The 13,235-nt window shown below is 39.8% G+C and overlaps 1 protein-coding gene across 1 annotated transcript; it reads left to right on the top strand.

The window, feature by feature from the left end:
• Positions 1 to 1,836: 1,836 nt before the first annotated feature.
• Positions 1,837 to 12,739, top strand: mmadhcb (metabolism of cobalamin associated Db). Its single transcript, XM_071529027.1, has 8 exons — positions 1,837 to 2,029; positions 2,335 to 2,384; positions 3,152 to 3,296; positions 4,601 to 4,818; positions 6,172 to 6,277; positions 7,877 to 8,007; positions 9,022 to 9,108; positions 11,679 to 12,739. Exons 2-8 carry the CDS (start codon positions 2,376 to 2,378, stop codon positions 11,871 to 11,873), a joined length of 891 nt encoding a protein of 296 aa, XP_071385128.1. The 5' UTR covers positions 1,837 to 2,029; positions 2,335 to 2,375; the 3' UTR covers positions 11,874 to 12,739.
• The last annotated feature ends 496 nt before the right edge of the window (positions 12,740 to 13,235 follow it).

The raw sequence follows: 13,235 nt of genomic DNA, 5'->3' as shown, positions 1-13,235 counted from the left end.
CAAGTCGAAATGTAGATTACCAAATCAAGTCCAAGTCATTAATGTCAAGTCTCAAGTCTAAATGTAGATTACCAAGTCAAGTCCATGTCATTAATGTCAAGTCTCAAGTCTAAATGTAGATTACCAAGTCAAGTCCAAGTCATTAATGTCAAGTCTCAAGTCTAAATGTAGAACAGCCAAGTCAAGTCAGAACAAATCAAGAGTCCAGCATCAATTGAATGCGTGTACCTTCTTATCAATCGTTTTACTCATTTAAATGCAATAAATAAAAAGGCGATTTCACTGCCGTTTTGCTTTTGCATTTTTGAGTTGATTCCACAGAAAAGGAAAGAGCGATGTGCATTTTTCCTTTTTGCTTTTAGTTTGTCAGTGCAGAAAAGGAGTTAACGGTGCATTCCATTCCATTGAAAAAAGACTTGCAACACGCAAAAGTGCAACAGAACAGTCGCCCAAGTCAGAATTCCCAGGGTTTGATTTCTATAATCAGTTTCAGCTTCAATAAATTCAATCATTCCATACAAATTCAGAAAACAGAATTTAAATTCAGTCGTCTGCTGGAACAAATCTCATCACTTTCAATCTAAGTCATTTACACAAACACAAGATCTTTTCTTGAGATTTGGGTTTGAGAGACAAAATCTTATCGAATGGGGGTCCGTGGCCCTAATGCGGACTAAATTAGGGGTCCTTGATATGACAAAGGTTGAGAACCACTGCTCTAGGATGACAGAGACAGTGCTGACCCCCAGCAAGGTGACTGGGTTTAATGACGATGATGCCCCCTGTAGTGGAGGAGGATCAGAGGACCAGTGGGAGGGTTCAGGGGCTTAATCTGGGCAGGTCAAGCCCAGGTCACACTACAAGACTGTTAAAATCTTACCTGATGAGGGCAACTAAACGACACCGCTTGTAAATCACCCCCCCACCCCCACCCCCCACCCCGTCTCTGGATCACCAGACAGAGGGGGGTTTGATGACTGATGTGAGTACATACACTGACAAGGAGCATCCATAGCCAACTCTATCAACCACCAGTCGTTTAAAATAACCTTACATTTTCATTAATCCCCTTAGAGATAATTAAGGGAGTTATTAATTAATAAACTCCCTTAAATTTTGACTCCTCACTTTCTAATATAAGCCTAATAAAAATATCAAGGAGACAGGAACTTTCCAATAATAACTCATTAAAAACCCTGTAAACCACCCTGTGCATAAATGGCATAATTACTGTTTCCATGAATCAACCAATGAATAGATCCTTAAAAACCCTTTATACTAACCCTTACTTTTTTTTAAAGATGTTACTATTAATGGATAATTCATGTTTATGTAATGGGGGACATTTCAGGGATAAAAATTGGTTTTGATGTCAGATAGCAGTGAGACCTGTAGCCTCTATCCCCTGATAACGACCTAACCCGTCTCCTAAAATGATGTAGACTTGAAGGCATTATTGCCTCCAAGTCTGTGCCTACATCATTCTTCTGTCAAACAGGGTTATTTGAAGGTTGGTTCCCTACAACACACAATTTACAGCTTTAAACCTCCATCGTGAATAAAAATGACTTAGAAAATGAAAAATAAATCATAGTTTAATGTAACACTTAGCTTATGTGGCCTTTGGACAAACAACGATAATTTTCCTGTCAGGGCCAAACTCCGCTGTTAAGATCCTCAGTGCAGGTCGGGTTGAAAAATGCCTATCCAACAGTGGTGAAATAATGCCATCTGGTGGCTACAGAGTGGATTGCAGTTTTATTTTGCAAGGCATATGATGGGACATATTTGTCCTTCCTAAGCTTCCGTCAAAAATAGCGCATGTGCAAACCACAAGGTGAATCCAGCAGCTATGCTCTTGCTAGCTAGGTCAATTAAAAACTTGTAATTAACATCGTCTGGGTAGACATTTTTCGTTGAAACAGAGATATTATCATCTATTATACACGGTGAAGTCAAATACTGTTAACCTCTGGAAGTCTAACACTGCCAATGGGCATTAATTAACGCACTTTGGATGTGTTAACAGGTAAGTTTAACTCCATGCTGCTGTTGCTAGCCTGCGAATAGCTAACATGTCTAGCTCGTTAATATAAAACCTCCTTGGTCTAGCTATTTGCTGTCTATCTACCGGGCCTCAGCATAGTGTTATGCAAGCTTCCTGTGGGCTAGTGTCACTGTCTGAGGATAGGTACCGTTAACGTTAACGTTAGGTAACTGGCTGGTGAAACGTTCACCTTGTTCTTGCTCCCTTTGGTATTACATCGCTCAGTCAAGTGAACGTGGCTAGAAATGGTTCACTAAGGGATTTTGCATCATCGTTTACTCTTACAGAAATACAACTGGACAACAGAAGAAGAGAGAGACCCACAAGGATGGCCAGTGTAAGTCATTTGCGCTGTGTGTGTGTGTGTGTGTGTGTGTGTGTGTGTGTGTGTGTATGTATGAGAAAGAGAGGGAGAGAGACACAGACATGGGAGGGGATGGGATTCATTTTCTGAAATGTTGGTCAATGATTAATTTCTTGTTACATGATTTTGCAATATTGTTTGTTTTTAAACTGTCATGCCAATAAAGCACATCGAATTGTGTGTGTGTGTGTGTGTGTGTGTGTGTGAGAGAGAGAGAGAATGAAAAGGCATTTGAGTGTTTGAGAGAGCTAGAAGTAGAGTGTGAGAGAGAAATGGTTAGGGCTGCAACTAACGATTATTTTCATTGTCGATTATTTTCTCGATTAATCAATTAGTTGTTTGGTCTATAAAATGTCAGAAAATGGTGAAAAATGTGGATCAGTGTTTCCCAAAGCCCAAGATGACGTCCTCAAATGTCTTGTTTTGTCCACAACCCAAAGATATTCAGTTTACTGTCATAGAGGAGGAAAGAAACCAGAAAATATTCACATTTAAGAAGCTGGAATCAGAGAATTTTGACTTATTTTTCTTTAAAAAATTACTCAAACCGATGATCTAAATAGATTATCTAAATAGTTGGCGATTAATTTAATAGTTGACAACTAATCGATTAATCCTTGCAGCTCTAGAAACGGTGCACATCATGTAAACGTGTGTGTGTGTGTGTGTGTGTGTGTGTGTGTGTGTGTGTGTGTGTGTGTGTGTGTGTGTGTGTGTGTGTGTGTGTGTGTGCTCCTCAGGCGCTCTGCAGCAGAGCGAGGCTGGTGAGCTACCTGCCAGGACTTCATGTCCTGGTGCGTCGTGTTGCTGGAGCCAGAGCCTTCTCTGCTGCTGGATCCTCCGGCTCTGATGAGCCCCATGTGGCCGTCACACCTCCTGACATGGGTAAGGCCTCCAACACATCCTCTGCTGTTTCTCTAAGTCATTGTGTATTGTGGTAGTCCTGGGCAGTGTCTGAAATAAGGATCTGATTCTTATTTGCCAAGTTTGCACATATGAGGGATTTGACTTGGTGGTTTACTCCTGTAGGTTACATTAAACATAACACAACATAACACAACCACCTGCCAAGCACCAAATTCTGGTGAAATTAAATTTGGTGGATAAATCAATACGCTTTTGAGACGACATTTCAATGCCTCCGGTGTCGTTGGGGTTTTGCCTGTTCTTAAAGTTTGTCCCAACTGGCCACCGTAAACTCTCTCTAAGTGTAAGCCAATGAAATCAAAGTGAATCAGTGGCTTTTTATCGAACAAGCTTCTGATTGGCTGCCTGTTACGCTGCTCTACACAAAGCAATAGCATCTAAACTTCTGTTTCTCCGCTGCTTGGATGGTTAATGGTTACTGGAGGGTTAATATCAATGTTAGAACACTGTGTGTGTGTGTGTGTGTGTGTTGAATTCTGTTGCACTTCGTGATGAATTACAAAGTCGATCCCTTGTGTAAGTAAGAGAGCAAGTTTTAATTTACCACACATTAGGGCTGAACGATTTAGAAAAAATATCTAATTGCGATTATTTTGACTGATATTGCAATTGCGATATGATTTGCGATATTAGAGGGAATGATCATTTTTACATCATTATTCTCATTTTCATTGAAAAACGTATTAAAATGATTATAGTGTGATTTTTGCGGGGATCTGTACCAAACAAAGATGTTTTCTTCAGTCTGTAGAACATGATGTGTAGGCCAGGACATCTCTGCAGCACCACAATATTTCATTTAAAATGCTATTTTGACACATTTCGCCTTTAACAAATATTGCGCCTCCTGTGATTTGAAAATTGCAGCAGGCCATATTGCGATTTCGATAAAAGTTTGATTAATTGTTCAGCCATACCACACAGTACCTGATTTTTATTAGGGATGCACTGGCAGACCATCGGTATCGTCCAATATCGGCTTTAAAAAACAATATTGGTAACGGTCCGATATTGATTTGAAAAATGGTTAATCATTTTGGCAGTAAAGATTATTCTTGGCAGGTCATGTTTGTTTTAGTTTACCATCCCTTAGCAGGTATGAGCCAAAAAGTAAATTTTGAACACCAATTCCCAGGAAAGTGCAATCACGCCGTACTTTGATCCTTTCATTTTGACCGTGTCGGCCAAGTCCACAGTGCAGTTCATGACGTCACGTGAAGCTATGTTTCCTTTCCTCTTCCTAACTTGATTCCTCGGTTCAGCGCTGAGGACGGTGTGGCCCGACGAGACCATGGGGCCGTTCGGGCCTCAGGACCAGCGGTTCCAGCTGCCCGGCAACGTGGGTTTTGACTCCCACCTGGAAGGAACGGAGGAACAAAAGAAGAGCTCGTCCCACAGGATCATTCCTGACGTGCTGTCTGCCCCTTCCAGCAGCGAGAGACACGAGTTAATACTGGCCCAGTTTATCAGAGAGTTCCATGTAAGTGTAATAATCAGAACAGGAAAACTCCTTTAATGAGTGAAACCACTCTAATGCTTAATCCACTAAGGCTGGGTATTGGCAAGGACCTCACGATACGATACGTATCACGATGCATTGTGATACAATACATATTGCGATACATTGCAATACTCTACATAATTTACTGAAAATTTAAAAATAGAGCTGAAAATACAACTTGCTGTGTACCACCTGGGTAGTCTAATATGTACATCACATTATATTGATAACTCAGCGGACAAATTGAGCCAAAACTATTTAATTCAAAGGGATTTGAGGGAAATTTAAGGACATTTTAAATCTGTTTAAAACATGAATAATTTTTTTTAATGTATCGGTACGAGGGGAAGGAAAATCGATACAGTATCATAGAAAAAATGCTCAGCTTTATCGATTTCTTTGCACAGCCCTATAATTCACTCATGTTTCTCCTATGGATTTGCATGTGCATCATAGATAATTGTTGATAACTGCTGATATCAATAATTAAACTAAGATGTCAAAATATCTGATAGAAATCCTGTTTTAGAGTGGATTTTCACTTTAATGAAGCGTTGAAATCATCAGTGGCATGATGAGTAAATAACATGGTGGACGGAGCTGAACAATGTGATCAACCATTGACTGTAAAGTTTTATCGGTTGCCAGATATTTATCGGTTGCCAGATATGTCACTCAAATATGGGTAGGCAGGGATTAAGTCGTTTACCTGATGTATAACAGTGGTTCTCAACGTGGGGTCCGGGGACCACCAGGGGTCCTTTAGGGCATTCCAGGGGGTCCCCAGCAAACTGATGAATTGTTAAGCTTCACCATTATTTCCTTTACTAGAAGTTAACACAATTAAGGAATGTAGAAAAATGATTATTTTGATCATAGCTTCACTGTTATCTCTCTACCTACAATACAGATAGTCATGGAATTCAAAATCATATCTAACAATAAAAATATTCTCAGATTTGGGTCCGAGAGACAAAATCTCATCAAATGGGGGTCTGTGGCTTCTGTCCTTGATATGAAAAAGGTTGAGAATCACTGATGTACAACATGGTTTACTGCAGTACAGTAAAGTTAAAGTTTGTCTACTCTACCAGTCAGATACCCAGCCATCAATTGGACACCATTTTCTATTGTGAAAATCACAGTGGCTGGTAAATTGGTGAAAGTGGCTTAGGTTTCCTGTCCTGGTGAATAATTAACAATGATGGGTGAATTATGCTGTAATGTTTGGTAACTGAATTGCGGGTCACATGGCTCACACAGTGGAGCCTTTACTGTAACAAGTAGAGTGCTTGTTTTTCCTGAAGACTGTTCTGTGGTTGTGTTTGTCAGGAGAAAGAGCCAGCCTCGCCACAGACTGTCAACAGAGCTGAACACTACTTTGATAACTCCAATGTGGAGTGTGCGATACAGTGCTGCCCTGAGCTGCTAAAGAAAGGTACAACCCTGCTTCACTGTTCCACTCAACCAACAGAAATTCATACCACCCATATTCATTTGGTTTATTGTTCATTTTGATCTTTGTTATTACCAAGGCAACAGCTATTTTTCTTGAACAGAATTACAGCTTTAAGATATACCAAGTACAAACTAAGGTTTGAGTCTTGAACATAAAGCTATTTACATTAAAATACATACAGTACTGTGCAAAAGTCTTAGGCACATGTAAAAGAAAAAAAGTAAAGCGAAGATGCTTTCAAAAATAATTAAATGACAAGTTTCTAAATATCAAAAAATGTACTATAAAGAGCAGTCTACTGACACACTAATGCAGAAAAAAAATGATTAAACATCTAAGACACATTTTATATAAAAACTCTTGGGTGCCTAAGACTTTTGCACAGTACTGTACATCCAAATTACATTTTAATAATGATTATATCATAGCAGGTAACGCATTTTAAAGAAATATTTATAGAAACTCTTACACTAGTTATTCTTAAAGGGTAACTTTGGTATTTTTCAACCAGGGGACAACAATCAGATTGTTATTATAAGTGTCTGACAACATTATGGAAAGGACCCTACAGAGAAATGAAACCTTTCGCTTGATCCGGTCTGTGTGTAAACCAAGTCTCGCTCAAGTCTCGCGAAAGTGCTTTGGTACAGGATTTCTTCTCCTCTTTGGCTGGCAGTAGTCATCCTGGTCAAAATGCTCACTGCAGACCCGATGATCTGCAAGGCGCAGTGTATGGACAGGAGTGTTAGCGTCCATTTGTAGCACAACTAGCCACAACTTCAGCGTGTCCCTATCCAACAAAGGTAGTCTATGAAAGCTGTTGCGCAACATTTTGTCGGCACAATTCGGAAATGCGCCAACACGAACCATTGTTTTTTTTTATCTTTTAGATAACACTAAGCTTTCTCTACTCCAACACAACAAACTCCTCCCGGCACTCCTCTCTCCAACTCTCACTCACGTTTCCACAGTTGACTTCCTGCAACAACTCAACTCTCGCGAGACTTGAGTAAGACTTGGTTACACACAGACCGGATCAAGCGAAAGGTAAAGAAAAACGTTTAATTTCTCTGTAGGGTCCTTTCCATAATGTTGTCAGACACTTATAATAACAATCTGAAAAACAAACACTTTTAGTGGACGTACATTGACGGTTCATTTGCCCCATCGGATTACATTGCAGCCCGTTTTGCGGCTGCCGGCTGAAGCGATCTCGCTCAATACTGGACCAATTTCAAAAATTGTTGTCCCCTTTAGTCAATTAGACACAAAAAGTTGGGAAAATAGGGTCCAGGTTGAAAAATACCAAAGCTACCCTTTAAGGCTCCGAACACACGTTGTGTTAGATAAAAGAATAGTCTCTGTCTGTAACTGTACTCTGTCTCTTTAGTTTTCTGTGTGGTAACTTGGAGAATCAAGGGAAAGCCTCCCATTCTAATTTCTGAAATTCAATTTATGTCCACTAGAGGGAGACTCAACATAACAAAGCAACCCTAGTCCTAACCAGGGACTAAAAGTGCCGTCTCTCTCTGCTGTTTTAAATCTGATGTCCTTGTCTCACTGTCTTCAAATGGACAGATTTCCAGTCAATGTTTCCTGAGGCACCGTCTACTGGTATGATGGTTGTCACGGTAACCCAAAAGACCCAAAATGACATGACGTCATGGTGTGAAGAGGTAGACAAAGAGAGAGAGCAGATGCTTGACAAGGTGAGCTGCTGTCTGGAGTTTGTTGGAAGGTGTAATTTGGTGCTTTGATGGTGCTGCTGTAGTAGCTGTTATAGCTGTCTTCTTTCTGAGAGTGGTTTGCAGCTGTTCAAAGGATACTTCAACACTTTGAATACAGTATGCATGTGTTCTTGGGTCACTTTCCAGTTAATTGAAGTGCTGGTACAGACTGATATTTTCATTACAATGTGACAAGTGCTTGGTGAAGGAAAAAAGTCTGTTGCCAAAATTCTGAATGCCAAAGTATGACATCATTGACATTAAGACTACCACACTGTGCAAGTGGGAAACTTAACTGCCCTGCCACCTCCAGGCAAGCTGGCGGTTGAGCTCAGCGTATGTGCTGATTTAAAGGGAAATATCGCAAAATTTTAGTTTACAAATGTGTAATTCTGGGGTAATTCCTATGCCCTAGAAATGTTGGGTATGTATTTGAAACACCTGAATGAACTTAAAAAACACAAACGTCAGATGACATTCAGAATGACGCTCTGGGTTGAGGGGTACCTCTTCTGGTTTAGACCCCTTAGCCCAATAATGAGAATTTATGTAGCACTTTAATGCAGAGCTTTTTGGCTTTACAAAAGGCATTAAATGAGCAGTCTATGAAAAGGAGACACAAATTGGGAAACATTCAAAAGGAAAGGTGGTTGAAAGATAATGGGCAAAATCAAAAGCATTAACGTTATTTTTTATTAATATAAAAGCAAGAAACATTGAATATACTGTATTTGGGTGCTGAGATTCACACACCCAGCTACCAGCACTAGGGATGGAACTCTAAAACTGCTCCGGTTAGTGTTGTGACATTATGCAGAAGTTTGAACATACTACCATTTTAAGGGGGTTGTAGCCTCAATATTTGATCGTTTAGCTGGTCATGCATGTCTCACAAAGTTATAATTGGATATAATGCATAATCAGTGAACACAAAATAAGCACTAAATGAAAATCTCTTATGCAAGACTAATCTGGCCCTTTGCTCTGTTGGTGCAGTTTGTTGCTGGAGCCAAGGAGATCTGCTACGCCCTCCAGCAAGACGGTTTCTGGGCTGACTTCATCGACCCGTCCTCAGGCTTGGCGGTAAGACATTGCTGTCGCTTAGCTGTAGAACTGATCAGTGCCAGTTGCATCCAGGTGGAAAGGCCTGTTAAACAGTGTTCAGAGAGTTTCATTCCAAAATTAGATTTGAGGTTTGAAACAAAAATGATCATTGTCATGAAAATGAAAATGGAGAAAAATACACCGCTCACCCGGTATCAGACTTGGCTGAGGTGCTGGAGCTACAGGATATCAAACTGAATGAAAAAAGCATCCGCACACTCAAATCTGTGCAAGAATCTTTATAATATGCAAGCTTTCGGTCAGAGACCTTCTTCAAGGCATGAACCATGAAAATGAAAATAAAATTGCACATTATTGAATTTACTTAACTGTTTTAAGACCTTTTGCTTACGTTATGTTTTAGTAGAGGATATAATCACTTGTATTTTGTATTAACCCTAGAATGGGCGGACGCCACTGGTCATTGAGATTTTGAATTTCAATTTCTCCAACACTACAAATGCAAAGTTCTCCTCCTTCCATGACTTTCTAAATATCTGGCCTTTAACGGCCTGCATTTTTAGAAATCAAAAAAATGTACTTTAAAAGTAAACACAGACAGGTTTTGCAATTTTCTCCCCACAAAATACCCACATTTCCGAATACAGTACAGAATTAACTATTAAGCACTTGAATGCTTGGCCCATTTTTTCTCTGGGTCAAGTGAGCACCACCAGAACTCCATTGAAACTATTTTCAGACATCTGATTACGCTTCGGAACAATAACCTGATGAAGGCTTTGGTGGGGGATCAGTAAGTTTGTGTGTTGTAACTATGGAAAGGTAAAGCTCTAATAGTCAAACAAAGGACTCCCGCACACTGTCTACTTCACTTGCAATTAGAAAAAATTTAATGGGAACAACGTTTCGGTACACAGACCTTCATCAGGTTATTTTAAAATAACCTGATGAAGGTCTGTGTACCGATTCCCATTAAATCCCATTAAAATTTTTCTAATTGCGAGTGAAGTAGACCGTGTGCGGAGTCCTTTTGTTTAACTTCAGTCGGCCCATGGTCTTCTCCTACACACCTGTCTAGCTACAGGTGTGCAAAAGTTCTGCTCCTTAAAGCTCTAATAGTCGCCAGAGGTAAAGCCACAGACAGTAAGCAAATACATGAGGAGGAAGCAGTAGGAAGACCCAATGGAGTCTGATGGGGCTTCAGACGTTGTAATGGATTTGGATGATGATGAGCCCAGGTTGGCACAGTTTGGATAGAACAGACAGGTGATACACATGCATGTAGACTGCATGATATACTATCGGAGACAGAAAGGCCGACTTGTTGCACAAAAAATGTTTTGGACATGTTGACACACATGTCATCAGTCCAGGGGAGAAGCCGCAGTGCCAGGCAGATGTAGGAGAAAGGCCATGGACAACTGCCTGAAACAACCAAGCTTTGTGTGAAATTTGCTCATAAAAACCTCTGAGGTTACATGTTGGTGTGGGTCGGAGAATAGGAGACGGTCCATGCATACAAGCGCATTCCAAAGATTCCAGCTCGTTATACTAAATATATATATATATATATTTTTTTTTACATTTAGTCAATCTTAATCATACTGGTTATTGCCCATTGTATTACACTATAAATAAGAGGAGAGGAGAGACAAGTGTAAAAGCTCCTTCTAAGAATCATGCAGTTAATTCACTATGATTGAAGAAATGCCAGAGTCTCTTAAAGATTTTTTTGTGTTTTTTTGTTTTGCTTACTTTTTTTTGCAACATGCCTATATTATTTAATATGTATTTAATAGGTATTTATTTTTCCCCTGTATATATCAGCTGTAATACTCTAAGCCTGGCCTTCCTAGTGGTAATAGTTTATTGCCATATCAGTCAAGATTGTTAGGAATTTGCCTCAGTGTGCTCAGGACACACAGGACAGGACATCAGCAACACACATACATATAGGGATATACATACTGTATATCCCCCAACAATATCCATTACCAATATCTACAGTAAATACTGTGCACAACTCAGACCAGGGGGTTCCCCAAATTTTTGAGTAGCCAGCCAGATGGGAAAAGTAATTGGCTAAGGGATGTTTGTGGCGGCAAGATACATTTTTCTGGTGATGTCACTTTTTACCAAACCTTAAATATGTTTATGAAAGCATGACAATTAAAATAACATGTATAAACATTTTTATTAAAGGCTCAATGCTCAACTGAAAAATAAACAGATAATCTTTATTAATTGTGAATGTTTAATGTACTTTCTTGAGTCAGCGCAGAAATGCATTTTTTAATTGTAGGAAATAAGTAGGCTAAAACAAAAATATTATAACAAATAGTAATAAATAAGAACAATGTTCATATTTTAGTCTTCTCAGAGCAATACTGGATCAAAAGTGACCAAAACAATGAGTAAAATCAACAAAGTGAAATAGTGGTGGTTTGCAGAGCTACGACCCAATGAAATGGACATACTTTATAAAATTCTTTAATGAAACTCCTCAGTCGGACTAAAATCCCCCATTGAAACCAATAGAGATGACACTGTGATCAGGTGACCGACCACACTTGTCTCTCCCTGTCCAGTTCTTCGGGTCCTACACCAACAACACGCTGTTCGAGACGGACGAGCGGTACCGCCACCTGGGCTTCCAGATCGAGGACCTGGGCTGCTGCAAAGTGATCCGCCACGCTCTGTGGGGGACGCGCGTGTTTGTGGGGACAGTTTTCACCAACGCGCCACTGAACAGCCTTATCATGAAGAAGCTGCAGGGAAGCTAAACATAAACACTGGGCGACTGGGTTGTCATGATAAGCTGTGTGATGTTCCGTTGTGGACAGAGTTGTCCGCTTGTTGTCCATATGTGTGTGGAACAGAGCCTCATAACCTCTGGGGGTATTCTGGGATGCAGGATCATACATTTAGCAAGATAACTTAAAAAAATATATCATTTTTTATCCAACATTAAAATGTGTATGCTTGACATTATATAAGCTAATATTCCTTTTAGATTTACAGATTCAAATGTCACTCATTAATAATATATAGGCATTTTTTTCCACAGTTAATCTGGCTAACTGTGCTATCCTGCTCCCTGGTGCCCCCTCCATCAGAACATTTTCTGTTACATGCCTGCCCCCTGAGAGCCATAGGTTGTCACTGTGACTCTGCCCACAACCACATTCCTTCAAAAGATTTTAATTTGGCAATCCAGTATTGATATATATTTATTTACAGCATTTTTGACTGTATTCCCGGACATCATTTTTGCTCGTCCTCTCACAGCGTACCAGTTGAGATACTGATAGAATGTGAACAGAATGTGGTTTAGTCGATGTGAATAGATTGAATTTCCCCTTTTTTTTTTTTTAGATTTTGAAAAGTCGGGTTAAAAAAAAAATCCTTCAACTGAGGAGCGTTCAAGTGTTGATTTCCTTATCTGGTATCAAGAGTTCGTCCCATGAGCTCCACTTATCCACGTTGCCTTTACAGACTCAACCGAGACATCTGGTTTCAGTTAAATGAATATTGTATTTGTCTGACAATAAGCACCACTTATGTCCAGATGGCAGAGTGGTGCTCGTGCGCTTTGAAAGTTGACTGTTCCTGAGGCAGCTTTTCCACATGAAATGCAATAAACTAGATCACTCTGTGACAGAGTCAATGCTTGTTGTTTTGGTGGGAAACAGAATGAAGTATTGTGGAAGTAGGGCTGATTCCTGATGAATTAGGCCAATCTTAATAAATACGAATGAATCAACTGTATGCTTAAAGTTTAGAAGATTAGTTGGAATACCACAGGATTCCAACTTTTCCACAAATGGAATATCATGGAATTTTGAGATTTATTCCAGACAGAGAATTTGATAATTCTCTGGGGAAGAAATTTACAAATAGGCATCTTTACAAGAATATAGCAGAATGTATTTTCCAACTTGTTTGACACATTCAATGCATCAGGTGGTTTTCAACCAAACCGGAGTGGAAACCAGACTGAAAAACATTTTGGGTCATGATAAGTCATGGAATTTTACATCAGGGCCACGGTCGGAAAGTTGCTGCCATTCACAGTCTTTACTCTCCATTTCTATTGGCAGAGGGACAGGTTGGAGTTTGATAAGGCCAAAATGGGTACTTTGTGT

The sequence above is a fragment of the Centroberyx affinis genome, unplaced genomic scaffold (genome assembly GCF_046629955.1).
Source record: "Centroberyx affinis isolate AG114_WGS23_722 - 3 ecotype Tasmania unplaced genomic scaffold, CSIRO-AGI_Caff_v1 ptg001758l_1, whole genome shotgun sequence".
Taxonomy (NCBI): Eukaryota; Metazoa; Chordata; class Actinopteri; order Beryciformes; family Berycidae; genus Centroberyx; species Centroberyx affinis.
This window is presented reverse-complemented; position numbering and strand designations above follow the sequence as displayed.